The sequence below is a fragment of the Gekko japonicus genome, unplaced genomic scaffold (genome assembly GCF_001447785.1).
Source record: "Gekko japonicus isolate JY-2015 unplaced genomic scaffold, Gekko_japonicus_V1.1 scaffold14, whole genome shotgun sequence".
In the NCBI taxonomy this organism is placed as follows: Eukaryota; Metazoa; Chordata; class Lepidosauria; order Squamata; family Gekkonidae; genus Gekko; species Gekko japonicus.
Genome location: NW_015176452.1, coordinates 1,377,763 through 1,403,988, shown reverse-complemented (window position 1 = coordinate 1,403,988; position 26,226 = coordinate 1,377,763). Strand labels below are relative to the sequence as shown.

The following is a 26,226-nucleotide window of genomic DNA, read 5'->3' as shown; positions in this document are numbered from 1 at the left end:
TATATATATATATATAAAAGGAAAGTTGCTAAAGTCTCTGAAATATGCCCACACGCTTATCCGCACTCTGGTAAGTCTCTCAAAACAGATTTCAACGCTTTTTCTTCTGCTCCCCCCTTAGTATTTCGTTGTTTAGTTCATGCGTATGGGAGGGGCCCCTCCCCCGCTCACTTTTTCCGCTGTTCCCAGGGGGTAGCTTTCTTTTTAAATTCTCGTTTCGCTTTAACCCGACTCACAGTTCATTGTTGGTCATACAACCTCGCTCGGCATACTTCAAAACGCTCGATCTTCGATACTTGTCCTGGTCAGTGGCTCTATATCCATATGGACACTCAGCGGCAGGACTGTCGGGGCAGAGGAGCACCTCAATTCCCCAGCATCACGCTGGCGAAGAGGCCACCCCTCAAAAGCCCCATGGCTAGGAGCCTTTTGCCAAGGTTCTGGGGGGGTAGCGCCCCGTCGTCCCCCCTCCTTTCTGCTGGTACGCAGATCACATCCCCGGGAGGTCCAGGAGATGTGTCCGCCAGCGTGTTGCCATAAACCGGAAACCCCAGCCTACTTCTGTCTTCATGTGTTGCCCAGGCCAAAGATGCTGGTGAATCTGACATGCAGCTACTGCAGAGATATGAGGAAGAAGAAGCTGCCACTCTATCTGCTTCCCTCTTGAACGCCTGTTTCGCCCAGGCTGACTCCACAAACAGCCCTGGCCTGGGCAAGAGTATTCTTCTCTCAGACACAGTTTCATCTTCCTCCAAAAACTGAAGGTCCAAGCTCAACAGAGCCTATTTCCAGCTAGCCTTGCCCAGACAGGAATGAACATGAAACATTTCCTTAGAGATTTTTTGCACTACTAGTGGGACTCTGCTTCAGCTGCTTTAAAAGGTGGGATGGTTTTATGTCTGCCTGAAGAGCATTAGGATGGTATCCCACCACACTGCTAATACTGATCCCAATGCACCCGATGAAGTAAAACTACAATGATCATGTCAGAACAAATTTTGTTTGTCTTTAACTTGCTGTAGGACTCTTTGGGTATATCTACACTACAGCCTTAAAGTGGTTTAATAGCACTGAATGCAGGGCCAGGAAATTAAGAAAACACAACACAACCAGTTGGAAACACACACACACACACACACCCAAAATTACTAAACAAAACTTTAAGGGAAAAAGAATTCCCCATGTTTTCAATGTTAATCCTCTTAAAATATTGCTTACCCTTACCAATAAGAAACAATAATCCTTAAGATATTGGGGGGCTCCTTGAACTCTGTGTACACTTCCTAGAGATAACAGTAAAATAGTTTGTTGGCAAATGAGCACCCTCCCACAAAAAAACTAAGATCTAGGAAACCATTCCTGGTATTCTGGGAAATATAAATAAATCTCTTCCGATTCAGCTGCTGTTAACAAGAAGTCCAGCCTTGCAACTCAATGATCAAATAAATTATGAAATATGTTTAGAAACTATAACATCTTGGCTGGCACCCCCTCCCTCCTTCTCCCCCCTCTCCAACTACGCTCCCACCCACCTCCCAAGGAGAGGGGGACACAGTCGAAATGAGGTGTATCAATGCCATCTGACTACTGTTATTTATGAAATTGTTTTAATCAGTTTTTAAATAGTAGGAATTGTTTGGATGATATGTTTTATTGTTGTTGTTCATTGCTCAGAGCAACTTATAAATCTAAATTATAAATAAATAAAATAAATAAACAAATGGGAGCCACCATCTGCCGTAGCATGGGTATACTCCCTTTAATATGTACTGGATTTTTGCTGTTGAGTTTTTAAGCATGCTTCCTAGTTTTTGGCCCTTTCAAATGTTGTGCCATCCTTCTTGCAAGCTTTCCATGGCAACTCTCAAAAGCCACATTTTAAAACTGTGCTTTGAATTAAAATCCAGAATTCTAAAGAGCCTGTACAGAATGCAAGTATTTTTCGGTATACAAGTATACGACCTGTCATGGTTCCAGTATGGAAGATCACCTTGGCATGTTCTGTAACTATCTTTGAGCCTGCAAACAGATATACATAGTTCAAATGGTGAGTCCACTGTGCATCTATTGTGTCCCCCTTTTGGCAAGGCATACAACTTTCCCAAGGAATTGAGCTTCTGGTTTCCCACAGAAGCTTGCTGTGCTGAATGAAAACTGGCCAGCCCCCATGGTATTGATGGGCACTTCCCACCTTTCCTGCCAAGAGCAAAATCTGAAGGTTATTTTTTTTAATGGCTCTTTTAAGGCAACAGATAAGTGCTTAACCAGATACACACGTCAGGCACTTTTAAGCCAAAAGCTTGCCCAAAGCATTGGGATGGTGGCAGCCAAAAATCTGCATTGGATTTGTAAAAATGTGTCACTGCAGGAGAAAAAGCACAGCCTGCTGTGCAGCAGAGAAGCTGGCACTGACTCATGTAGGATGGCACGGCTATATGTACTCCTAGTTCCATGATGATCCCTTCTCTTACAGGTGCTGGATGTTGGGGACCTCGTGGTCATGCCAGGGATTATAGACCCTCATGTGAACATATGTGAGCCTGGACACTTGGCTTGTGAAGGATTTACATCAGTGACGAAGGCTGCAGCTGCAGGAGGCATCACCACCATTGTTGATATGCCATTGTATGGTACCAGAAGGGGGTGGGGAGGAATATGGCTATGCCAGGCTCAGGTGTGCTGCAGGCAGAGGCAGCTGTGAGGCCAGTGCAGTCCACATAGTCAACATAAGAGAGCAATAATTGTTGGCATGGGATTCTTCTTCATCACATTGCCCTTTCTTTTTTTCCACAAGAGCCCCTCAGAAGCCCAGTTATTTGTCTGTTAAGATGCATCCCTATAGTGACTTACTTGGAGAATCCCCCCAAAACTAATGAAGCTGTTCAAGCAAAACATCACAGACCCTTTGTTTTGGCCAATTACTGTTGCTTTGTGTACCACTATATGAAGCCTTTCCTTCTGTACCCATCTGACAGATTTCTGCAACAGTCACTTCGGAAAGCTCCAAACAAGGCTTCTACTCTATTATAAATAGAAAAGGCTGCTTTGCTAAATGCCATCTGTGGTTGTGCAGTGCCATCTGCTGGCTCATTGTAGGTTCTGGCATCTTCCAGGAACCGTGAAGTTGCACATTCACTTTCCATATCAAAGGCTGGTTCTGCATCTGACATTCACTCCACATTTTCTCAACACTGAGGAAGAGGTGCAGCTCAAAACCATATTCAAATACCCCAGGCCAACGCTGTACTGACTGCAAAGTCACCCATGAACAGCCATAAAACGGCCATAAATCTATGCAGAAGGTACCATAAAAGCCCGATGATCAAAGACAGTGAAAGCAACATGCAATGTAGAGGGGAATTTCTGTTCCATTGTGGGTTTGCTAAAACAAGGGAGGGAAAAGCCAATGCAGAATCATACAAATTAGGGTTGCCAACTCCAGATTGGGAAATTTCTGGAGATCTGGAGGTGGAGACTGTGGGGTTGGGGACTAGAGGAACCTCAGAGGGGTATAATGCCCTTCCAAAGCAGCCATTTTCTTCAGGGGAAACTATCTGCATAATCTGGAGATCAGTTGTAATTTTGGGAGATCTCCAGGCACCACCTGCAGGCTGGGAACCCTGATTTCAAAATCCACTTCCCTCCCCCTTTTGATTCTTCTCCACAAATATACATATGATTTTACTACATCATCAATAATCCCCTCCCCATTCAGCTTTTTGCATGGCAGGTGATTCACATTTATTAATTTTAATTTAGAAAATTTCTGTCCTGCTTTTCTGTTATTAAAATAATATATTGGGTAGCTCACAAAATGATAACAACAAATAAGGATACCCCAACAGAATAGTAATATTTAATAAGAATAACAACATAAATACGCAGATTAAAACCAATGGGTCAGGAAATAATACCATCAAAGATCTTCTGGAACAAAATGGCCTCATGCATAGGGAAACTTATGGTCTCTTAATTGATAAGTGAACATTTGCATCTGATCGATTGGTGAAACAGATTTATCAGCAAAAAAATTCAAATAAGTGATTCTGGAGAAAGAAAAACAAAAAATTCAGGAGCCACCACATTAAACAGAGCAAAGTACAATTAAGGGAAGATTTCTGCTGGAATTAGACTGCGAGGGAGTGTTCTAAAGGAAGAGGAAGACGAAAACAAAGATGAGGTTTGTTAATTTGTTTAAGAATATATAGCCTGCCTTATTTCTTTAGATTTAAGGTGGCTTACAGAGCAACCAAAAGTTTCAAAGATGCAAAACATAAGAGTCCATTAACAACAACAAAAAAGAATACACAGATTAAAAACACACAGCCTGATCTGCTCAGAGAGTTCACCCACCCCCAATGCCCTCTGAAATAGAACTATCTTGGAAACTTTCCTTATACTGATGATGAATATTACTCTCAATTGGTCTTTGTTATTTGAAGCCCTATGATGTAATAGGAACTGTGGCCTAGAATTTATTTAATGATTTCAAAATAACTTCAAAACATGTAAACAACAGTTATGAAAATCAGGGGGAAAGTGCAAAGAAAAATGGAAACTTGAATATAAGTTGTTCCAACTTACTGGTCACAATCATATGCCAAGCTTTGTCACATGTTGTCACATATTTTGCTAACTGATATTGAAAAAGGGATCCCACTGGTGCTGTTTGCTTGTATTAAATTGCATTTGGATTATTTGGTGGAGTGGTTTGAGGTCAGACAATTCTATTAATTTTGCTAAACTGATTGAATGACATTGTTGGAGAAACTGAAGAAGGAATTAAAGGTAAGGACACTTTAACTCCACTGCAAAGTTGACGAGAAAGTTTTGTTGTAAATAGTGGACTCCTTGAAAACAGCATAAACAAAATGTCAGAAAGTAGGAGCCATTATAGGATTCACCTGGCTCCTATACAAAATGGGAGAGGTTCCTTTACTTCATACTATGTGCAAATAAGTCTTGTGGACATCAGATTTGGACTCTTGGGAAATTTCAGTTAATGTATTAAGTGGTTCAGAAACATTACAGGCTGCATTTGAGTGTGGACCAGAAATGAAATGGAACACACTGCTGAGTGGCCTTCTGGGTAACACCTCCTTCTCTTTCATCTCTCTCCATCACTCAGGTATAGCTGTCCTCCAACCACAACTTTGACTGGCTTGGATAGCAAGCTGCTGTCTGCCAAGGGGCAGTGCTATATTGATGTTGCCTTTTGGGGTGGCATCATTCCTGGAAATCAGGTTTGTATCCAGTTAGTAATGCAACTGTATCAGGTCCCCTGTATTTACATATTTTGAGGGGAGGTCATGAAGGCAAAGGGAACAGGGAGGATTCCAGACACAGAAGAGTTCCTCCAGGCAATAAAACAGAGTGTGAAAACATGTTCTTCCCTATACTGGAAGTTTTAAGCTGCTTTCCATATTGCAGTTATATGCACACAGATGCATTCTGTGAATAGGTATGTGTTTTGTAATGTGAGAATGTCTACCAAAATGTCTTTATCTGCTTTTGTTTCCAAATGTGTATGTCTGAACCAAAATAGACTAGTTTAGGTGGGTCACAGTTTAAAAGTTTAAACCACTCTGTGCTGCTCAGCTGTTTAAAGGGGGCTTGGAGCAAATTACTCCACATGCAGTTTGCTCCACAGTGCTCCACATTGTACCACATTGCAGTTTGCTCCGTGCCTCTCAGATGTTTAAAGGAGGTTTCTTGGGCAGAGTGCCCGGAGAGCTGGGAGCTAGGAGGCACAGAGCAACTCTGTGCCTCTCAGCTGTTTAAAGGGGTTTTCTTGGCCAGAGAGCCCAAGTCTGTGATGGTAGATCCATCACAGATTTTGGTTCCCGAACCACAAACAGGGCAAAATTCATCACGAACAGTGACGGCCCCAGGTTTTTTCACCCACTAGGCAAGGATACATTCTGGCACACACACACACACACACACACACACACACGTAGGGCGGAACGGGGGCAGGTGCCGGAGCCACAGTGAGCGAGCTGAGGGGGCGAGCTGCAAATGCATGCAGGGACGTGGGATCGCTCAAGGAGAGGGGGAGGGGGCCTGTGTCAGGCTGCAAAAGGAGCTCCAAAGAGACTGTGAGGGTGGGGGTGGCAGAGGGCGAACAGCACTTTCCCGTCGTCCCAGGCTGTTCCCCGCACCTGTCCCCCCACCTCCCTCTTTCTCTCTGGGGGGCTGTAAAGAGGGGAGTCTCTTGCCGTGGACGGAGCAAGAAGCCGGCAAGGGAGGCTTCCTGTGCGAGGCAAGGAGGGGACAAAGACGGCCAGAATGGCACCCTCATCAAGCTGTCGCCCTAGGCGACAGTTTAAAACTTAACAATAACGGGTCGGCCCTGATCACGAATTATGCTTTGTGGTTCGTTTCATGCCCGTCCCTAGTACCATCATTTAGCTGAGTTTCCAGAAATGTGAGGGAGGGTAATTATTCTGGTACTTGTGTACTCACATAAATAAGCAGTTTGTTCTAATTATGGCTGGATGGCCTGCAGCAATTTTTAGATACAGAACTTAATATAACTCATGGCCATTCCTTTGCAGCCCCCCAGACAGAAAGGACCCTAGATGCCTCATTTCCATTTTGTTATCTTCACCTCATGCTCACTGAGACTGTATGTGCCTATTCTGTGTTAGGCAGAGCTCCAGCCGATGCTGAAAGCTGGTGTCCCTGGATTCCAGTGCTTCCTGATGGCTACTGGTGTGGAGGATTTTTCTCATGTATGTCTGCAGGACTTGCATGTGGCAATGAATGAACTGCAAGACACAGAGTGTGTGCTCCTGGTAAGGTTCTGAGGGTCCTGGGCTTCTATGCCAGTCCAGTTGCTTGAGGTGAACTACTAAGTCTCATCACAGCTCCACAATGTCCTAATTTGGGTGGTAAGATTTATATTCTCTTAACTTTTGGGTGTGAGAGGCCACAACAGAGGAAAGAACAGAGACTCTCAATTCAGCTAAGCCTTAGGACATTGCTATGAATTGTATTAGCCTCCATAGTGTTTGTATTCTAGGAAATAGCTTCTCCGTCGTATTCTTAGAAAATGTCTAAGTCCTAGAAAAGGAAGTTATTGTTATGACTGCTGTCTCATCATATGGGCAGTCTCAGATTTTTCCTTAGGGCTCCTTTCCCATTTTATTTAAATTCTCAAGTGAAAGTATACCTTGCTTCAAATTTGATGATGGTCAACAAGGAGAGATGCTGTATTGTTGTCTTTCCTACAGCACCTTCAAAAAGTTTTATGTTAATTATTCTATTGGGAATTTTCTTCCCAGTTCCATGCTGAACAGGAGCCAAACCAGTGGATGCCTGTGCAAGATGGTATGTACGATGATAATTCTGGATGCCAGCAGATAATTAGTTTGTTACTTTATATATCTCCTTTCAACAAGAAGTCCCCAAAGAAGTTTACAACAGAGTAAAATACAATAAAACCAATAAAAAGCCATTAAGGTACAATAAAGAGTCAGTTAAAAACAGTAAAATCATTAAAATACAAGATAAATCAATAAAAGACAGTTTTCCATAGTGCCACTTCACCTGCCTCTCCATTTCTTTTGCCTCTAATTCAATGGCTTTCTGAAAAGGGCAGATCTTAAGCCCATCTAGAAGACCTTTTGGGAAGTAGCCATTCTCATCCCTTGCGAGATGGAGTCCAAATCTGGAGAGCAACAACTGGATTCCTACTAGTCAAACCTCTGCTCCTTCCCAGTGGAAGGCTCCCTGGACCAACCTCAGGTCTCACATTGGTAGATATGGGCAGAGGTGGTCCTTCAGATACTCTGGGTTTTAAAGGTCAAAAACAGCACCTTGTATTGATATTGAAAACAGACCAGAGGCCAGTATGGATGAAATAACACTAGCTTAATATGATTCCAGTGGGTACCTAGAAGGACCCTAGATGCCACATTTTGGACCAGCTAAATGCGCTGAACCTCCTTCAAGGGCAACCCAATGTAGTGTGTTACAGATTTGATGTTGCTATCTAAATGTGTGACTATGACCAGTCAGCTGGGAAGTAGAGATCTACAAAGTGATTTGGATCCCTTTTTTTATCCCTTCAGCATATGTCCCAGATTGCCCCTTGACATCCCAATGTTCTTCTAAAGTGAATCTTTCTCCACCACAGAGATGTATGACATAGGATGGATAATATTAAAGACATGCAGTGTTCCAGAGAGCATTTGGTGGAGGGTAAACTATTTTAGCTGTGTTAAGCCTGTACTGGCTTTTAGCTCTGTTTTAAATGTTGCATTCGTTCTAATTTGCTGGACACTTTTGATGTCTGTGTCCTGCAGCTTCAGCTATTTTGTAAACTGCCTTGAGTTCGCAGAGATAAGGCAGGGTACAATTATTTTAAATAAATAAATAAAACAATGGAGGACAACATTAAAGTGATAGTTGCAAGTGTATTTCTTTAATTTCTTTCCCCCCTGCCCACACAGACACCACAGAGTACAGAACATTCTTGGACACACGCCCTGATACTATGGAAGTGGAAGCCACCCTCACCATTGCTGAACTTTGTCTCCAGTACAAGTGAGAAAATGGCCTTCTTACCAGTTTGACTTTTTCTCTTGTTTTCCTGGAGTGTGGTTTGGGTGTGTGAAATGTCTGTAGAGCTAGCTAGTGGCAAGCTGTAGGAACCATGGCAAAACTGTGCCTGATGGTCAACTGTATTTGGGGTGTAAAAACGCGTATTACTAGTGTTACAAGGAAGGGTCAAGGTATCACACTTGTGGCATGACTCATGAACCTAAAGAAAGCTCCTGCTCTGGAAACCTTCTTGTTGGTCTTTAAGGTGATACTGGACTCAAATCTTGCTCTTCTACGGCAGACCAACATGGCTACCCATCTGAAAAACTCACATGGACTTAGTTTTAGAACACTGACAAAATTTTAGAAAATTTCAAATTCTCAAAATAAATGTTATTGAAAAAATGCTTCTGAAAAGAAATTTAGAAACAGCTTTTCACATTTAGTAAACTGATTTCTTTTTGTGCCGTTCCTATTTCTTGAAGATGCTTAATCAAATCTGACCATGCTTTGAATACAGAATGCTTCACTCACTATAGAATCTCTCTACATTTGCCACAGAAGCCACAGACGAAAGTGATCGGCCAGACTGAGATGTATCAATGAAACCTTAACCATCTCCTGCTTTCAACCTTACAGGGTGCCATGCCACATCACTCACCTGTCCTCTGCTCAAGCCTTGCCCATTATCAAGTATGCTCGTCATAAAGGAGCACCAATCACCGTAGAAACCACCCACAACTACCTCAGCCTGTCATCTGAATGCATTCCTCCAGGAGGCACATACTACAAATGCTGCCCTCCTATCAGAGAGAAGAGTAACCAGGTGAGGAATGTTGGGGGGCTGGGAAAGGAAAGAGAGAAAGAGAAGGCATAAGGGCCTGATGGGAAATGAGGGGAACAGGATGTAGAGGAAAGCATGTCAGCACAAAGGACACACACTACAAATGTAAATTAGAAGGTGAGAGGATGTATGTCTGAAGATGAATTTGCTATGAAGAAATTGACAGTAAGGTCAACAAAAAATCAGTTAGAATGAAAGAAGCTGTTGTAGATTTTCCGGGTTGTATGGCCGTGGTCTTGGCATTGTCGGACCTGACGTTTCACCAATAGCTGTGACTGGCATCCTCAGAGGTATAACACAGAAAGATGGAGACTTCCAGTCCAGTGACAGGCTTGCCAGCGGAGGAAATAATAAAAGACATGGAGACAGCTTATAGGGCTTACTCCCTATAAGATGCTCAGAAAGTTCAGAAAGTTCTCTCATAATAACTAATTTACTAATACAGAACAATGTGAAAAACAATGTGAAAAACAAGAACTCTACAAGTATATTGTTTTACTAACTCTTTTAATACTAATATTAAGTTTAACATAAAGGGGGTCTCCCACTCTTGGGGTTTTAGTTAGTGTGGGTATCTTTTCTTTATCCATAGTTGTAGTTCCCCTTCCTATATTTTTCTTTGTAGTTTGTAGCCTTATTGAAAAAATAAAAATACCCCTCCAGGGGTTTAAAAAACAAACAAACACAGAAAGATGAAGAACTCTCTGTGTCAAGGTGAGAAGAAAAATGGTAGGCAGGTAATTTATACGTACTCAGGAAGGTGGGGTAGGGCTGAGTCATTATCTTGTAGGAGTTCCCCAGGCTATGAACATGCTAATGGAGGAGCTTTCCTGAGGAGGTTCTTTTGTATATGGATTGTTTCCTGAGGAGGTTTCCTGTTTCCTGAGGAGGTTCTTTTGTGTGTGGATTGGATGCTGAAATTCTAACCTTATCTGTAGTGCTATTGTCAGATGCAGAGCCTTTTGTGTTTTTCAGGACAGGAAACCATGTCCTATTTATTTTGAAACACTCTTCTTTCCTGTTGAAATTGTGTTTATGTTTATGAATTTCAATGGCTTCCCTGTGTAATCTGACAAGGTAATTAAAAGTGTTGTCCAGCCTTTCAGTGTCTTGGAACAAAATACTGTGAGTTAGGCTATGTTCAAGCAGTATTCAGACCCACCAGAAAAACACAACAGATGCTACGACAGGCAAAAGACAGACGATACCCCCTCACTTCTGCAGGAGTATACCACATACCATGCAGTTGTGGACAAGTTTACATTGGGACCACACAGTGTAGCATTCAGACAAGAATAAAAGAACATGAAAGACACTGCAGACTTGGCCAACCTGAAATATCAGCAGTGGCTGAACATAGCCTAACTCAAACAGGACACAGTATTCTGTTCCAAAACACTGAAAGGCTGGACAATATTTCCAACTACCATGTCAGATTACACAGGGAAGCCATTGAAATTCATAAACATAAACACAATTTCAACAGGAAAGAAGAGAGTTTAAAAATAAATAGGACATGGTTTCCTGTCCTGAAAAACACAAAAGGCTCTACATCTGACAGTAGCACTACACCTCCTCAGGAAACAATCCATATACAAAAGATCCTCCTCAGGAAAACTCCTCCATTAACATGTTCATAGCTTGGGGAACTCCTACAAGATAATGACTCAACCCTACCCCACCTTCCTGAGTAGGTATAAATTACCTGCCTACCATTTTTCTTCTCACCTTGACACAGAGAGTTCACCATCTTTCTGTGTTATACCTCTGAGGATGCCAGTCACAGCTACTGGCGAAATGTCAGGTCCGACAATGCCAAGACCATAGCCATACAACCCGGAAAATCTACAACAGCTAATGAACTCCGGCTGTGAAAGCCTTCGACAACATATTAAAGAAGGCAATATATGTGTGATTATTGGTTATGCAAGAATGCAAAATACAGGAGTGCATGCCCCAAGGATAATCAACAGCTATCAACTTTCCCTTGTCTGGATTCAGTTTATTAATACTCTTCCAGTCTCCAAAGGTTCAAGGAACCAATTGAGGCTCCTGAATTTTATGAAAAAAGAAAACAGCATTGGATATAATCAGCATACTGATGACACTGCACTCTAAAGTGATGAATAATCTCTCCCAGCAGCTGAATATAGATATTAAATAGCATTGTGAGACAAGATGAAACTTTGCAGTAATCACAGGATAGAGCCCAGAAGATGAGACAAATCATCCAGTACTATTCTACAGGACCATTTCATCAGGTTAGAACAGAATCACTGCAAAGTAGCATCTCATGTTCTTAAGATAGATCAAAATGATTGGATGGCCCACGAAATATAGCTAAGAAGACAAGAAGAATCAACATGTTTACAGTCTTCCTATCTATCTGTAGATGCAAAGCATCAAATGAAAGAGTTTCCTTTACATGCTCATTCTATTTTGCCTTGACAAGCCAAAGTGAGAAGGCCATCATATGCAACTCTGCTGTTGTCATTATTAGATTCACTAGATACTATCCTGAACTTTTTCATTAGCATGAGATGAGTTAACTCTCTGTTAGCTGGAATATCAGTGAGTTTGCCCTGTGTTTACTGGCACTCTCATAGCTCTGCGACTTCATCTTGCCCAAAAAGAAAGGTGAAAGAGTTTCCTTGAATTCATTTCCTGCTCTGGTTCTCTCATGTCTTCAGGAGCAGTTATGGGCAGCTTTGCAGGAAGGGCAAATAGACATGGTTGTCTCAGCCCACACTCCATGTTCTGCAGAGATGAAAGATTTGAGCAATGGAGATTTCCTCAAGGCCCAAGAAGGGATTGCCTCACTACAATTTGGTAAGATGTTTATGAGTACCATCGTTCATTGACATACGCTGCTATTTTGGTTGTCTTCATTCTATGAAGAAATGCTGCTAAAACATGAAGGTCCTTTCTCACAGCCAAAAAAATCTGACATTCAGTTGCCCCACATTTCTTTACCATAGCTGGTCAATTCCCTCATTCAAAGCTTCCTACCCATTAGTTTTTTTAACTGTGTAAACTCACTGAACTAATTCTTTTTAAAGGAAGATTCAATAAAACAGAGGCAGGAATCCAAACATAGTTACTATGAACTAAGTCCCATCAAATTCAATATATTTCTATGTAAATTAAGGCTACTGCCCAATTGTAGAACACTTAGCACATTAATCAATTAGATCTGTATATATTTGTGAATGAAGAAATGATAATTCTCAAGTTAACAAATGTACTTGTTTATCAATGAAGTACACATGTATCACCTTACCAGAGGTATTCGTTTCTTTCCTATAATATCTACAGTAGGGGTGGGAATGAAACGTGGTTCAAGCACGGACCAGGCCAGTTCATGGTTTGTTTGGTCATGTCATTCCTGAATCCAAAAAACGAACCGCCTTTTTTCCATGGAGGTTTGTTTGTTTCATTAGAACAGTTCGTTTTCCAGACAGCCTGGCACCAATTCAATCAATTCCTAGTAGACAACGCTGGGGGTGGACTTGTGGAAAGCCCTAGAAACACCCATAGTGGTTGTTCATAGCTTGATTGGCAGCTCTGGGAGCCAACACAGAGCTCCCATTCTGTTCTATGGGGGCAGATGTATATATACCACACCCTGACTCAGCTGCTTTCACTTTGCAGCAGGAAGAGAGAGGAGTTAGTTGTGTGAACTACTTGCTGCATGGCTGATGTAAGGGGAGGCTAGAGCTGAGCTTTTCTGGGGGCACCTGCTTTGGGGGGCTATAACTCAGACATCTTAAATCCTATCTTTGCTAAACCTGGAGGGCGAGTGGAGGAGAGCCTGCTAAAGACTCCCTGTGAGTTTGGCATCTCTAATGAGCGAGGGGGCTGCTTTACGGCCTCCTGAACTCATGAACTGAATGAACCATGAACAGGATCGGGAAACAGGGAAAGGTTTGTGCAAGTTCATGGTTTGTGTAATCAAGCAAACCACCATGAACCACCTTTTCCCCAGTTCGTGCCCATCCCTAATAGGCAGTTCTTCTAAGTAATTGTCTTAAAAATAGCTAAAAGCTGCAGATCAATATGACTCTTAGGGAATCATATGGTTTCCATAGTATACATGTTTAGCAGTGCTTCAGCTCCTCATAGCAACTGGTCCCATTCTTGTAGACTTTTAGCAAATCTTCTGACTAAGGAATTATGAGTGACAGCAAGTGATTTTTCTCTGAGAATGAACCAGACCAATATTTTCTTCTCCAAATGTTTACTGGAAATCACACAGGTCTCCCCCTCTTCTGGACTTCTGCCAAACCCAGAGGGTTTTCCTTACATGATCTAGTGCGACTAATGTGCAAAAATCCTGCTGTTCTGAGCAGACTGGAAGACCGCAAAGGGTCACTGCGGCCAGGGATGGATGCAGATTTAGTAATCTGGAATCCAGACAAGGAGTTTGAGGTAACAACGGATGCGAACATGGGTCAAATTGTTATTTTGAGAGTTGTTTGGGGGACCTGGTTCAGAATGAAAGGTGGGCTATAAAGTTAATCAGTAATATTAAATTTAAAAAGACCCAATGTGTTGTCAATATGGAAAACAAGGCAGTTTCATAATGCTAGATAGAGAATAATATGTGCCTGAGAGAACCCAAGAGCCAGTTACTTTTGGGAGTATTTAATATAAAGAAGACACAACATAATATAAACCACACAATGGTTACCACACTGTTGAGTCTAGTTCTTGTTCCCTGTTTTGGTGGGTTTGGTGTGAAGGTTATAGAAGCAAAGTTTGTAATAACGTTAGTTGAGGCATCAGTTTATTTTCATTTTTGTGACTCGTGAAACTGTATTTCATATCCCAGAGTATGGTTGTAAGGTACATGATGAGGTAATATTGTTGCAGATAAGCAGATCTGGGTTTGGTCAGTACTTGGTGGGGAACTTAAGTATACTGCCTTGAGTTCCATGACAGAACAAAGGTGAGATATAATAAATACCAGGCAGAGCCAGGAAAACAACTATTTATTAATTTGATTTCTTTGTTACTTTTCTATATTCTAGGGTCCTCAAGAGGCTCACATCAACAATAAAAACATTTCAGATTTAAAATATATAAAACCATTAGACTTTAAAACATCACTGTAAAACTATAGAGGATAAAATAAAAGTGAACAAGGCAAAGCAATACAGTTGCCAACTCCAGGTTAGGAAATACCTGGAGGTTTTGGAGATGAAGCCTGGGAGGATAGGGTTGGGGGGGGGGTAAGAGTCCTCAGCCTGGTATAATGCCAGAGAGTCCATCCTCAAAAACTGTCTGTTTTGTTCAGGGAAACCAATCTCTGTAGTCTAGAGATCAGTTGTAATTATGGGAGATCTCCAAGCCCTACCTGGAAGTTGGCAACATTATAAAGTAGTCAGTCAGTCAACTGAAAGGCACTGCAGAACAGTGATTTCAGGATCACTGGCTGCCAATCTTATCTCAGCCAAAGCAGGTTCTGACAGGAAGGCCCATTCACTGATCTCAGCTGGGGCAGGCTGGGATGGGAGGAAAGAAGTGATACTTCATAATCTCTGTACCCAAACTGCTTAGGGCATAAAGGTCAAGACTAATTAAGAGATTATAATTCTGTTTGACACAGTACAAAAGCATGAATATCGGGACTGAGGAAATATTCTGTCTAATCTGACACAGAACTTTTCTATCCTTTTTTCTCAGGTGAATAAAGAAATAATTTATCACAAGCATAAGGTACGGAATAATTCTACCCCCATCTGCTTGATTTACTGCACTCCAGCGGCCAGCAGGAGAAAGGTGTTTAAAAAAAAATGCAGTTGGTGGCAGCAGGATGCCACTTTGGGGTTTTCCACTGAAGTGACATGCTTCTCTAGGAATCACCAGAAACTCTATGGTTTTACTATATGGACATTTGGGTGCTTCCTTGAGAGGTGTGATGTCACTTCTGGATTTTCCTGGAAGTGACATTAGACTAAGGTTGCTAACCTGCTGGTGGGATGTGGAGATCTCCTGGAATTACAGCTGATCTTCAGACTACAGAGATCAGTTCCTCTGGAGAAAATGGCTGGTTTGGAGGGTGGACTGTATGCCATTATATCCCACAGAGGTCCCAAACGCCACTGTCCCCAAGCTCCACCCTCAAATCTCCAGAAATTTCCCAACCTAGAGCTGACAACCCACATCACACTGTCACTGACAGCTGCCCCTCCATATCCCCCAACCATCCTGTTCCGCAAAGGCTCTGCTTCTCTTTGCAATTATCACTTGTTTTAATCTTTTCTCACTTTGTATTTATGCCATTATTTCCTGCTCTCTCATTCATTCCAATGACATCTGAAACAACTGCTTTTCTCTTTTCTGGAAAACTCACCGTTCATTCCTTTTCTATTTTCCAAGATTGTAATTTCATAACTGTGCATAAATAGAAAAGCAGTCATTAAAACCTCCATTACCTTAGAAAAATTAATTCAAGGATGGCACCCCTGTGAAAGGAAATAATGAATTAAGCAGAAGCTGTTTTAACACAGGGAAGAACATTTTAAAAGGGGAATAATACGCCAGGGGAGCCTCAGTAATGTTTTTGTCAGTCCACACATGTTGTTGCTGGAACTGCAGTTGCATTTTAAGTACAAAATACCATCAAATATGATGTGAAAAGAGCCACGCAGAACATGCTACAATGCAAAGTGTTGGATCTGGACTAACGTGTCTGTGGGCACAAGCACTTCCATCTGCATGGCATGAAGGGCATGTTGAGCTGCTGGGAAGGGGACAGCACAAAAATTGCACTCCACAGTCCTTGCTTCCATGGAAACGGTACTCTGGATCCAAGCCAAAGGACTGACAACAATATTGCCCATATTCTCCATAAGAGGTGAGTAAATAAATGGCTATTTCAAAATAGATGATCCGTGTAGAACAGAGCACCATGGCACACACCAACACCTTTCCTGGTGCCTGCCTGGTGTTTTTAGAAAGCAGAAGGGATCAGATGGGCTTTTGCCCAGCAGGGATTCTGACTGGCCACTGGAGATTAAAAGGCATCCTTTTCAACATGGCTTCTGCCTGGAATGTTGGAAGTGTTGCCATTACAGCTATGTATAACCTCAACTCCCTTTCATTTTGTGGTTGGCTCTAACTCCTGTGGAAATGATTTTATATTTGTGCCCACCACCCTGTGTCAGAATTCCAAAACTGCCCTTTCCATTTTTCCCCTGCACATTTTGATTCTGCCGCCCCTCTTGTTTTGGCCAATGCTGGGAAGACTATCTTTATGGAACACTGACAATCAGGGAATTCAGAAGACCAGGATTGCCAGCCCCCCCCCCACTGGAGGCAGGGGATTAACTGCCCCTGGGGCCAACCCCCCACCGTCAATCAGCTGGCCAGCAGGGGGACTTACCAGAAGCAGGAGGGAGGCCCAGGCTACATGGTTGGCAATGTGGTGATGTTACTTCTGGCATGTTCCAGAAGTGACGGCATCATGTCAGTAACTTTCAGGTGATGCTTTGGTATTTGGCAAAAACTCTATGGTAGAAGACTTTTTTTTTTTCTTACTGTAGAGTTTTTGTTCAAATACGAGAACATTGCTGGGACATCCCAACGTGATGATGTCACTTCTGGTACATGCCAGAAGTGATGTTACCACATCACCAGTGATGTAGCCTGAGCCTCTCTTCTGGCTCCTGTTAAGCCCCCCCCCCCAATCCCCTGCCAGTTCCCAGGAGGGACCCAGCAACCCTACAGAAGACAGAATTGCTCATCCATGCAGGAAATGAAGAGGACTGAGAGTTTGTCATTGCAAAGGCAGAAGGGAAGAAGTAGCTGAACCTGGGGATGTACCGAGAACATGATGGCTTCTCAACAGCAGGGGAAGTCTCATGAAAATATAGCTTTGTCATCTCTGAGGGAGGCCTCTGTATCAGAAGACTAGCCTCATCGAAATTCATTTTGTATCTACCTGTTTTATCCACTGACCCAAATCGGTATCTGCCAACACAGATATGCTGGGAGAGGGTAATTTTAATACCTTACATCTTAGGGTATGGATCTTAAACAGACACCGGATTCAGGCTCTTACATTCTCATTATCTTTATTTCCTTTATCACCCTAGCTGACGCCGTACTTGGGTTTCCAACTTCATGGTGAGGTCTTTGCAACTCTTGTCCGTGGCAGGCTGGCTTACCTGAATGGGAAATTTGCACCCAAACCACAAGGAGACCTGCTTGTAACTCAAAGAAAAATGCCAACAACAGCCGCTTCTCCTTATTACTAGTGAGTGAAAAAATGAGAGCAACAAATGTACTGGCCAAACCAAAGTACCCTGGACAAAAGAAAACTGCAGGCTCCAGGAGGAACTGGAGTGGCAAAGAACAAGGAACATTTTTTAAAAACCGTCCCATAACCCATACTGAGGTCAGCTCACAATAAGAATAGTTGCAGAGGACTCAGATATTGCCACAGCTGATAGATAAATAAATGAATCTATGGCTTCAGCTGATATATCAGGTATATATGAAAATGGAACAGAAACAGAGACATTCTTGGACCAAGATCTGGTCAAAACCTCATCCTTTCTTGCTTGCCAGTAAGATAAATAAAGGTGATCAAGATCAGCAGGATTTTTTTTCCCTAAAAGATATGGAATATTTTTCTATTATTGCTGCTTATTCTCAAGCAAATCCCAGCACTTTCAGCAGCCCTGTAGCTAGGGATTTTGGGGTGAGGGGGCCTCGGGGGGTACAGCTAATTAAATCAAAGCTAATAATAACATTAATTCAATTTGGGGCCAGCCCGGATAGGAGGGGGCCCGGAAGAAATGCTAGGGGGTCGGGCCCCGTGGGCCCCACATTAGCTACGGGCCTGACTTTCAGTGACCAGGATAGCCATGGGGATGCAATCACATGTCAATAAAAGGTATCCACTGATTATTGTCATTTGAAACTACATGATGCAGAAGCTTACATTGGAACACATTTATCCGTGGAGTGAACTGTTGATCTCCTAAACAGGGTTTGATCAAAATGGGATGTCTGGTTAATACATTTGAATCACGCATCTTCAGAGTTTGGTACTTTTACATTATTTGGGGCGGTGTCTTAATTTTAAGTCCTTTCTCATATAGTGTCAATGTAAACCATATTGCAGACCAAGTGAGTCTTTGATGCAGCAAATAGTTTCTGGTCTGCGGTCAGTGGGAAAGGTGGCATATACATATTGTAATAAATACTGTAATAAATAAAATAAACAGTCCTGTCTCTGCCAGCTAAGCAACGCTGAATCATTTCACTTTCCCTTGTAAAAATGTTTGCCTTCACTTGACAACCCCTGGGTACGGAGACATGCTGTTGAATGAAAGGATGCCAGACCATCTAGACAACAGTGCTGGGAGCTGGCAAGGGATCATACACAGAAGCACTAAATGCAAAAGGAGAAAGCTTCATATCAGAAACGCAGTGAGATACTCTGCCAGTAAGATACTCTGCTCAGAACTAAGTGACTCACAAAGAGCTTTTTAAAAATGCAAAAACCCAAAAGGAAAATGGATGGGAAATGATCCAGCCACTTAAGTCAAAGTACCTTCACTTAAGCTAATTTACAGTGCAATCCTAAACAGAGTTACACCCTCCTAAACCCATTGAGTTCAATGGTCTTCGGAGGCTGTAACTCTGCTTAGAGTTACATTGTTAGACCCATTGCTTTGAGTCCAAAATGGATCACAGTTCATTGGTCCCTATGCTAGATTTATTCATCTCAGTCTGACACCACATTGCTTAGTGTGTGTGTGTGAGAAGTACCATTCAAGTCACTTCCAACTTATGGCAACCCTATGAATTAATGACCTCAGAAACGTCCTACCATTTAGAGCCTTGCTGAGGTTTTGAAAACTGAGGCCCATGGCTTCCTTGACTGAATCAATCCATCTCCTGTTGGGTCTTCCTCTTTTCCTGTTGCCTTTGATTCTTCCTATCATTATTGTCTTTTCTAGTGACTCAGTGTAGTCATTTTAGCTCCTAGGGAGAGCTCAGGCTTGATTTGATCTAGAACCCACTCGTTTGTCCTTTTAGCAGTCCATGGCATTTGTAAAACTCTCTTCCAGCACCATATTGCAAATGATTCAACTTTCTTCCTGTCTTGCTTCTTCACTGTCCAGCTTTCACACGCTTTATGGTGGGTAGCCATGTTGGGCTGAAAGCAGCAGAACAAAGTTTGAGTCCAGTGACACCTTTAAGACCAACAAACTTTTATTCAAAGTGTGAGCTTTCATGGGCAAAGTCCACTTCTTCAGACAAGCTCACACTTCCAGTCCATGAGCTCTGCGATGCTGGAGAATGATGTCGCCCTTGATCTGGGGGTCGCACATGCAGGCCAGCTTGCACTTCCATTCATTGCAGAGAGCATGCAACCTGCTGGTGATGCCTGCCTGCAACCCACAGGACAACAGCCATCCCCCCAGCGCCCGGCTGCAGTGCAGAAGCCAGCACCTGGCTGAGCCCTCAAACCAGGGAATGACTTGCCCCAGGCTGGCCGTATGGGCACAGAGCATGTCAGTGGTGTTCTGGAATGGCTTGAGGACATGCACCGTTTGGGAGAGGGTGAACTCCTCTTCCCCATGCAGGATGGTCACGGAGGAGATGACATCCTGCACCGCACTCTTCCACTTCACCAAATGCACAATCATGGTATAGGTGGAGTTCCAGCAGGTGGCCATGAAGTGGATGACCTGGTGTTCAGGCTCATCCCCCTCCCCCTGTCTCTCATGCAGCAGACACACAGACTGCGCAAGAAATGGGAGGCCAGGTGCTGGCAGGTTTTGAGCAGGGACCTAAGCTCGAGGGTGGCAGCATCCCAGGGGGGCTTGACAGTGCTCCCAAGACCCAGAGCATCCCTCACCACCAGGAGAAGCATGTGTGCCAGGCAGATGATGCCCTTGAAGCACACTGACAGAGAGATCCTTCAGTTGCCACCAGTGGGTGGTGAGGGAGAGGTAGCCATGCTGCCGGACACTCCAGAGGTCCACCGTGAAGTGGACGGGTTCAGCCTTGCACTCTAGAAAGCTCACCCTTGACCAGTGCCACTGCGGAGCTGTCCGTGGCAGGCAAGACTTGCCAGCTCATGGTCCTTCTTGAGGGGATGGTGTACCAGGGTCCAAGGTGGTGCAGCAGCTAGCAAAAGCCTATGCCCTCCACGAGGGGGAAGGGTTTGCTATCCATGGCAATCATCTCGCCAACGAGGTGCATGAGTGCTTCCTCAGCTCTCCCCCTTGCCCTTTTGCCTGGCAGTGTCAGGGTCCCAGGGGGCATGACCTCTTGGTTGGTGACCTGCCTTGGGGTCCCAACCACAGCACCCAGAGCCATTCTTTGAGCAGCCTCCTATCCCCCCCCCCCGGCTTCTCCCTGCAAGAGGGAGCGGGCCTCCTTCACCTCCCACCGGCTGCCACTTTTTCCTCTGGCACCAACACACTGGGGTGCACCCTCTACAGGTGCCTCTGGAGAATGGTGGAGAACAGATGTTGGGTTTTCCTGCCACTCTGGACATGGGCATGGCACACCTGGCACTCCACCACACAGGGGTCACTGGGGAGGGTGAGGAAGTATATCCACATAGTGGCCTGGAAACATGACCCCATGGCCGTGGTTGGAGTAGGTGGGGGGCACAGCTGCTTTCTGTCACTGGGCTGGGAGAGGAGGGCCTACCAATGATGGCAGCAGGAGCAACAGGGAGTTGAGATGTGGAAGGTGTGGATGCTTCACACACCTACACACCGAATTACTGCCATCAGAGTTCTCCCTTCCAAACACTGTTAGCAACTGCTGCTGTTTGGGCAGTGCCAAAGACTGTTTAGTGTCCTATGAGAGCTCCATGGATGGAGCAGAGGAAGAAGGCTCCGAGTCCCCTGCTGATGACATGCTGGGAACGTCCTCCGAGGTGGGAGGCTGTGTTTGGTGCCCAGGGACAGGGCCCTCCAGTACACAGGAGGATGAGATCTTCTCCCCATGATGATCACCCCTTCCACCTGCTCTCACCCTCATGGTGCTGAAGCCTTGAGACCACCCCAGAGTCTTGACACCCAATCCCTGGCCCACAAAACACCCAAACCTCAGTCCAGAGAGTTGATCACAAAAAGGAGGGGTGGGGGTGTTTAAATCTAAGCCCTCAGCCAAGGAGCACACAGCACAATCTAGGCCCCATGGCTCAGTGTGAGTGGAGCAATAGTATGGATCAGAGCCTTGAGTCCACCAAATACCCAAAGCCCACCAGTGGAGAGTTAGAAGCTCACAAAAAGGAGTGGGGGGTGTATAAATGTAGGCCTTCAGCTGAGGCACCTACCAGCTATGTCCCACTACTCAGCGTGAGCAGACCGGCTGCATGGATCAGAGCCAAGGACGCATCTTTACACTTAAGAATCTTTTTCTAGCTCCTTCATGGCTGCTCTTCCCATAGGGTTGCCAGGTCCTTTCTCATCACCGCCAGAGGACTTTTGGGGGGTGTTCCTGGAGGAGGTGGTGACATCCCCAACATGATGACATCGCACAGAAGTGACATCATCACATTGGGGACCAGCATACCGCATGCAAATTAGTCACTAGAGTTCACCCCCCCCACCCCCCACCCCGCTTCTTGCAAACAGCATTTAAAGGTGTTGGAAATGTATGCGTTTACAAGGTCTGACAATTCAGTTATTATAGGGTTAACTTGTTTGCCTAGTATTGCTATTGTTTAGACCGACCTGGAAGGGATACCTGGCACTGAGCCAATGGGGAATTAGCCCGGGAAAAGTAGCTTTCTACTGTGATACAGATTGGTCATTTGTTTCAGGTGACTTCCTTTCTAGGGGTCAAGAAGAAGGAGAGTTTCTCCATTATCTGTGTGCTAGTCTTGACTATAGGCAGCTTAGAAAATGTAGCTGTTAGTGTTATGTTTATTTGTAGTAATCCCGTATACCTTTTACCCTTAGAAATAAAGGTTTTTAAAAGCAAAGAAATATCTTCTTTCCAATAGAGCAGGATCCATTAATAGTCTGAGTATTAAACACTTTTGACTATTTTACAACAAAAGGGACCCTTTGAATGCTTTTGCAAGAACAGGGGCCGCACATGCATGAACTCCAAGAAGTGAATTTGCCACTGGAGTTCAGGCATGAACCCCCACTTAGAAAGGCACTCAAGAGCGGTACCTTCAATAGAGTCCTCCTATGTGTTAGCCCAGTCTTGTTGTATACCACTTAGGTCATGGTGAGTCTTTCAAAAGTATCCCCATGAGCCTTTGGGAGACATGCTCATAGGGATGCTTTTGAAAGACTCACCATGACCTAGGTGGTATACAGCAGGACTGGGCTAGCAGAAAGGAGATGATTAAAATAGTGCTGAAGGTACCACTCTTGAGTGCCCTTTTAAGCTGCTGGTGGTAGCTCTTGAGAGCAGGGCTTCCCCCCACTGGCCAGCTGGTTGGCGGTGGGCAGGAGCCCATGAAATCGGGGGATCCCTTGCTCCCACCTGGGGACTGGCTCACCCATAGGGGCTTGCGGTGTCTTACAACATTAAAAGCAATAAGGTAAAAACAACATAAAAACAAATAATTATATTAAAATATTAAAATTAAAATATTAAACTACTAAAATATGTGGCTATCACCATAGCACTATCTTCTGTAAGCCACCCTGAGCCTGACTTGACGGGGTAGGGCGGTGTATAAATCGGAAAAATAAATAAATAAAAACACCCCAAACAGGTGGTTACCCTCCAAAGCCCAACCTAAACAATTCAACCTTGCATGCCCCGCAGAAACTAAACACATCTGGCAGGGCACAGGTGTCATCTGAGAGTGCATTCCACAGAGTAGGGGCCACAACTGAGAAGGCTCTTCCCCTAGTGACAGCTAACCAAGCTGCAAGAGGCCCATAGAGGATGACTAAAGGGAGCACAGTGGGGTTGTAACAGGAGAGGCAGTCCCGTAGACATGAGGGTTCCAGATTGTTAAGAGCTTTTAAAGGTTAGCACCAACACCTTGAATTTGGTAGCCAGTGCAGCTACTACAGAATTTGAATAATATGAGCTGACCATGATGTTCCAGTCAGCAACCTGACAGCTGCATTCTGGACCCCCTGCAGTCTCTGAAATGTTTTCAAGGGTAGCCCTACACAGAACAAATTGCAGTAGTCCAATCTGGAGATAACTATTGCATGGATCAATGTGGCAAGGTCTGACTGAGACAAATAAGGAGACAGCTGGCAGGCTTGGCATAGGTGAAAAAACACTCCCCATGCTATTATGGACACTTGTTTATCCGGTGATAGTGCAGAATCCAACCAGACCCTGAGGCTCCATCTTGGATGGATTCAACTTCAGCCAGCTCCTCCTTAACCATTGAACTACCGCTTCCAGACTCTGGGATAGTGCTGAGAGCCCTGCCAGGGGCTGCTTATCCAGCAGGAGGAAGAGCTGAGTGTCAAGAGCATATTGATAGCATCCAACACCAAACCTCTTGACGATCTTGGCGAGAGGTTGTATATATATGTTAAAAAACATCAGAGAGAGGATTGAACCTGTGGGACCCTATAATTCAGACCTCTTCTCCCTGATAGGAACCCTCTGAGAGCTTCCCTGGAGGAATGAGGAGAACCAACTAACGTCAGTGCCCCTTACCCCCAGAGAGGCAAGGCAGTCAATGAGTTCCAAATGGTCAACTGTATTGAAGACTGCTGATAGATCCAGAAGGATTAACAGCATACCTTTATTCAGATGTAAATGGAGATTGCCATACCTTTATTCAGATGTAAATGGAGATTGCCATACCTTTATTCAGATGTAAATGGAGATTGTCAACCAAAGTGACCAGTGCTGTCCCAAAGCCAAGCCCAAAGCCCAGTTGAAAAGGGTCCAGAGCAGTTATCCAGGAAAACCTGGAGCTGCCCAGCCACTGCTTGCTAAATTACCCTCTCCAGAAAAGGTAGATTAGACACTGGGCAGTAATTGGCCAGCGCCTTTTTATCGAAGGAGAATTTCTATAGCATAGGTCCAACAATCACTTCCTTAAGGGAGCTAGGGAAACTGCCACTTACCACATCACAGCATGATTTTACCAGCCCTGAGGGACAAAGATCCAAGGAGCACAGCTGTCAGGATTCTGTCAACATCCACAAGGGTGAGCAGGCCACAAGAATCCTAAAAAGAACCCAATGGTGAAGCACAGCCCCCATCCCACTACTGTTATCAAAATTTAGAAGCCACTCCAGACATAGCTTAAGAGATTTTATCCACAAAAAATTCATAAATGAATCATAGCTGAGATCCAAATCAATCCCAGTTTTAGGACACACCAAAGGGATGGTCAATTGTCGAACCAGTTGGAATAATTGAGCTGGTTGAGCTAGTGAACGTAATGGAGGTGATAAAATAATCTCTTTTGCCACTTTCACTGCCACCTCATAGGCCTTCAATTGTGCTCTCTAGTGTATTCTCACAGCTTCATCCATAGTTTGTCACCAATTTGCTCTAGCTGTCTGAGCAACCTCTTAAAATCTCTTAGACTCTCCTTATACCAAGGAGGCACAGAGACATGAGGGTAGCAGGGAGCAATCCGCCTGATAGCTTCCTGAAGACTTCTACTGAGATAACTACGGGCAGGTCCAGATAAATCCCACAGAGCATTTTGGAAACCATCAAGATTCATTAGTCTCTGCAGGTGAGAATAAATATGCTCATTGCCTCTGCAGAGGGGAATGGTCATCCCCAAACCAACCCTTACGAGGAAGTGGTCTAACCATGACACTGATTTACAAACAACCTTGCTATTTAGATCAAGCCCTGTGCAAAAGATCAAATCTAGCGTGTGGCCTAGTTCTTAAAGCATGCCAGCTCAAAGCATCCCCTCAGGATTACTCTCCTGGAGAAATGTGTTCTTATTTCTTACTGACCCGGCATAACACAGTATCAGGGTCAAAGAGAAGGGAATTAACTGGCCCTACACACTGTCATTCCTTGGAATGGGACAGAGATTAGAAGGGGTCCGAACATTGCTCTTTCTTACAACCGTTTGTGAAACAAATCTCTAATGACTCTTCCTTTTCTGAATCCAACTTGAACATCTGGCAAAAACAGTCTTTGTTGTAAGATTTTGAGCATTAGTGACATGATAAATTAATTCTATGGTCCAATAATTGCTGCAGTATTTGACATCTTTTTTCAGAACCGGCATGTAGATCGAGCATTTCCAGTCTGTGGGCCATTGTTTTGTTTCCCCTATTCATTTGGTATATTCTTGTTAAGATTTTAACGGACCCTGTTTCTGTGGCTTGAAACGAGGCAGCAAAAAGTTCCAAGTAAGTTGTTGAAGCCACTTTTCCAGGAGGTTTAAAGGTTATGGATATATATTTGTAAGACAGGGATTCCATGCACAAAATCTTGTGACAGAAACATTTGAGGAAACTAGAATGAAGGGAAAGAATGGAAGTATAAATCCCTGGAATAATACAATGTATTTATTTGTTGGTTTATTGGTTTGATTTGTATCCCGCCCTCCCCGCAAAGGGCAAGTTACTATTTCTTTGGGTCAGGAGAAGCCAATGTTGGATCAGGCCAAGGGCCTATGCAGTCCAACACTCTGTCACACAGTGGCCAATAATACCAGGTGCCATCAGGAGGTCCAGCAGTGGGGCCAGGACCCTAGAAGCCCTTCACTGTTGCCCCCCCCCCCGCATCAAGAATACAAAGCATCACTTTCCCCAGAGTTCCTATCGATATCTTGTGGCTAATAGTCACTGATGGACCTCTGCTCCATATGCTTATCTAATTCCCTCTTAAAGCTGTCCATGCTTGTAGCCACCACCACCTCCTGTGGCAGTGAATCC

At 44.0% G+C, this 26,226-nt stretch overlaps 1 protein-coding gene across 1 annotated transcript in view; it reads left to right on the top strand.

Moving 5' to 3' along the window:
* The window catches only part of LOC107123562 (allantoinase, mitochondrial-like), a 30,274-nt gene extending 12,576 nt beyond the window's left edge, over nucleotides 1–17,698 (top strand). The window contains exons 3-12 of the mRNA XM_015426808.1: nucleotides 2,474–2,625; nucleotides 5,129–5,243; nucleotides 6,651–6,797; nucleotides 7,287–7,332; nucleotides 8,457–8,550; nucleotides 9,187–9,373; nucleotides 12,082–12,220; nucleotides 13,647–13,819; nucleotides 15,077–15,109; nucleotides 17,491–17,698. Coding sequence (XP_015282294.1) covers nucleotides 2,474–2,625; nucleotides 5,129–5,243; nucleotides 6,651–6,797; nucleotides 7,287–7,332; nucleotides 8,457–8,550; nucleotides 9,187–9,373; nucleotides 12,082–12,220; nucleotides 13,647–13,819; nucleotides 15,077–15,109; nucleotides 17,491–17,652 — 1,248 coding nt within the window. The 3' untranslated portion in view covers nucleotides 17,653–17,698. The remainder of the gene's footprint in view (nucleotides 1–2,473; nucleotides 2,626–5,128; nucleotides 5,244–6,650; nucleotides 6,798–7,286; nucleotides 7,333–8,456; nucleotides 8,551–9,186; nucleotides 9,374–12,081; nucleotides 12,221–13,646; nucleotides 13,820–15,076; nucleotides 15,110–17,490) is intronic.
* The last annotated feature ends 8,528 nt before the right edge of the window (nucleotides 17,699–26,226 follow it).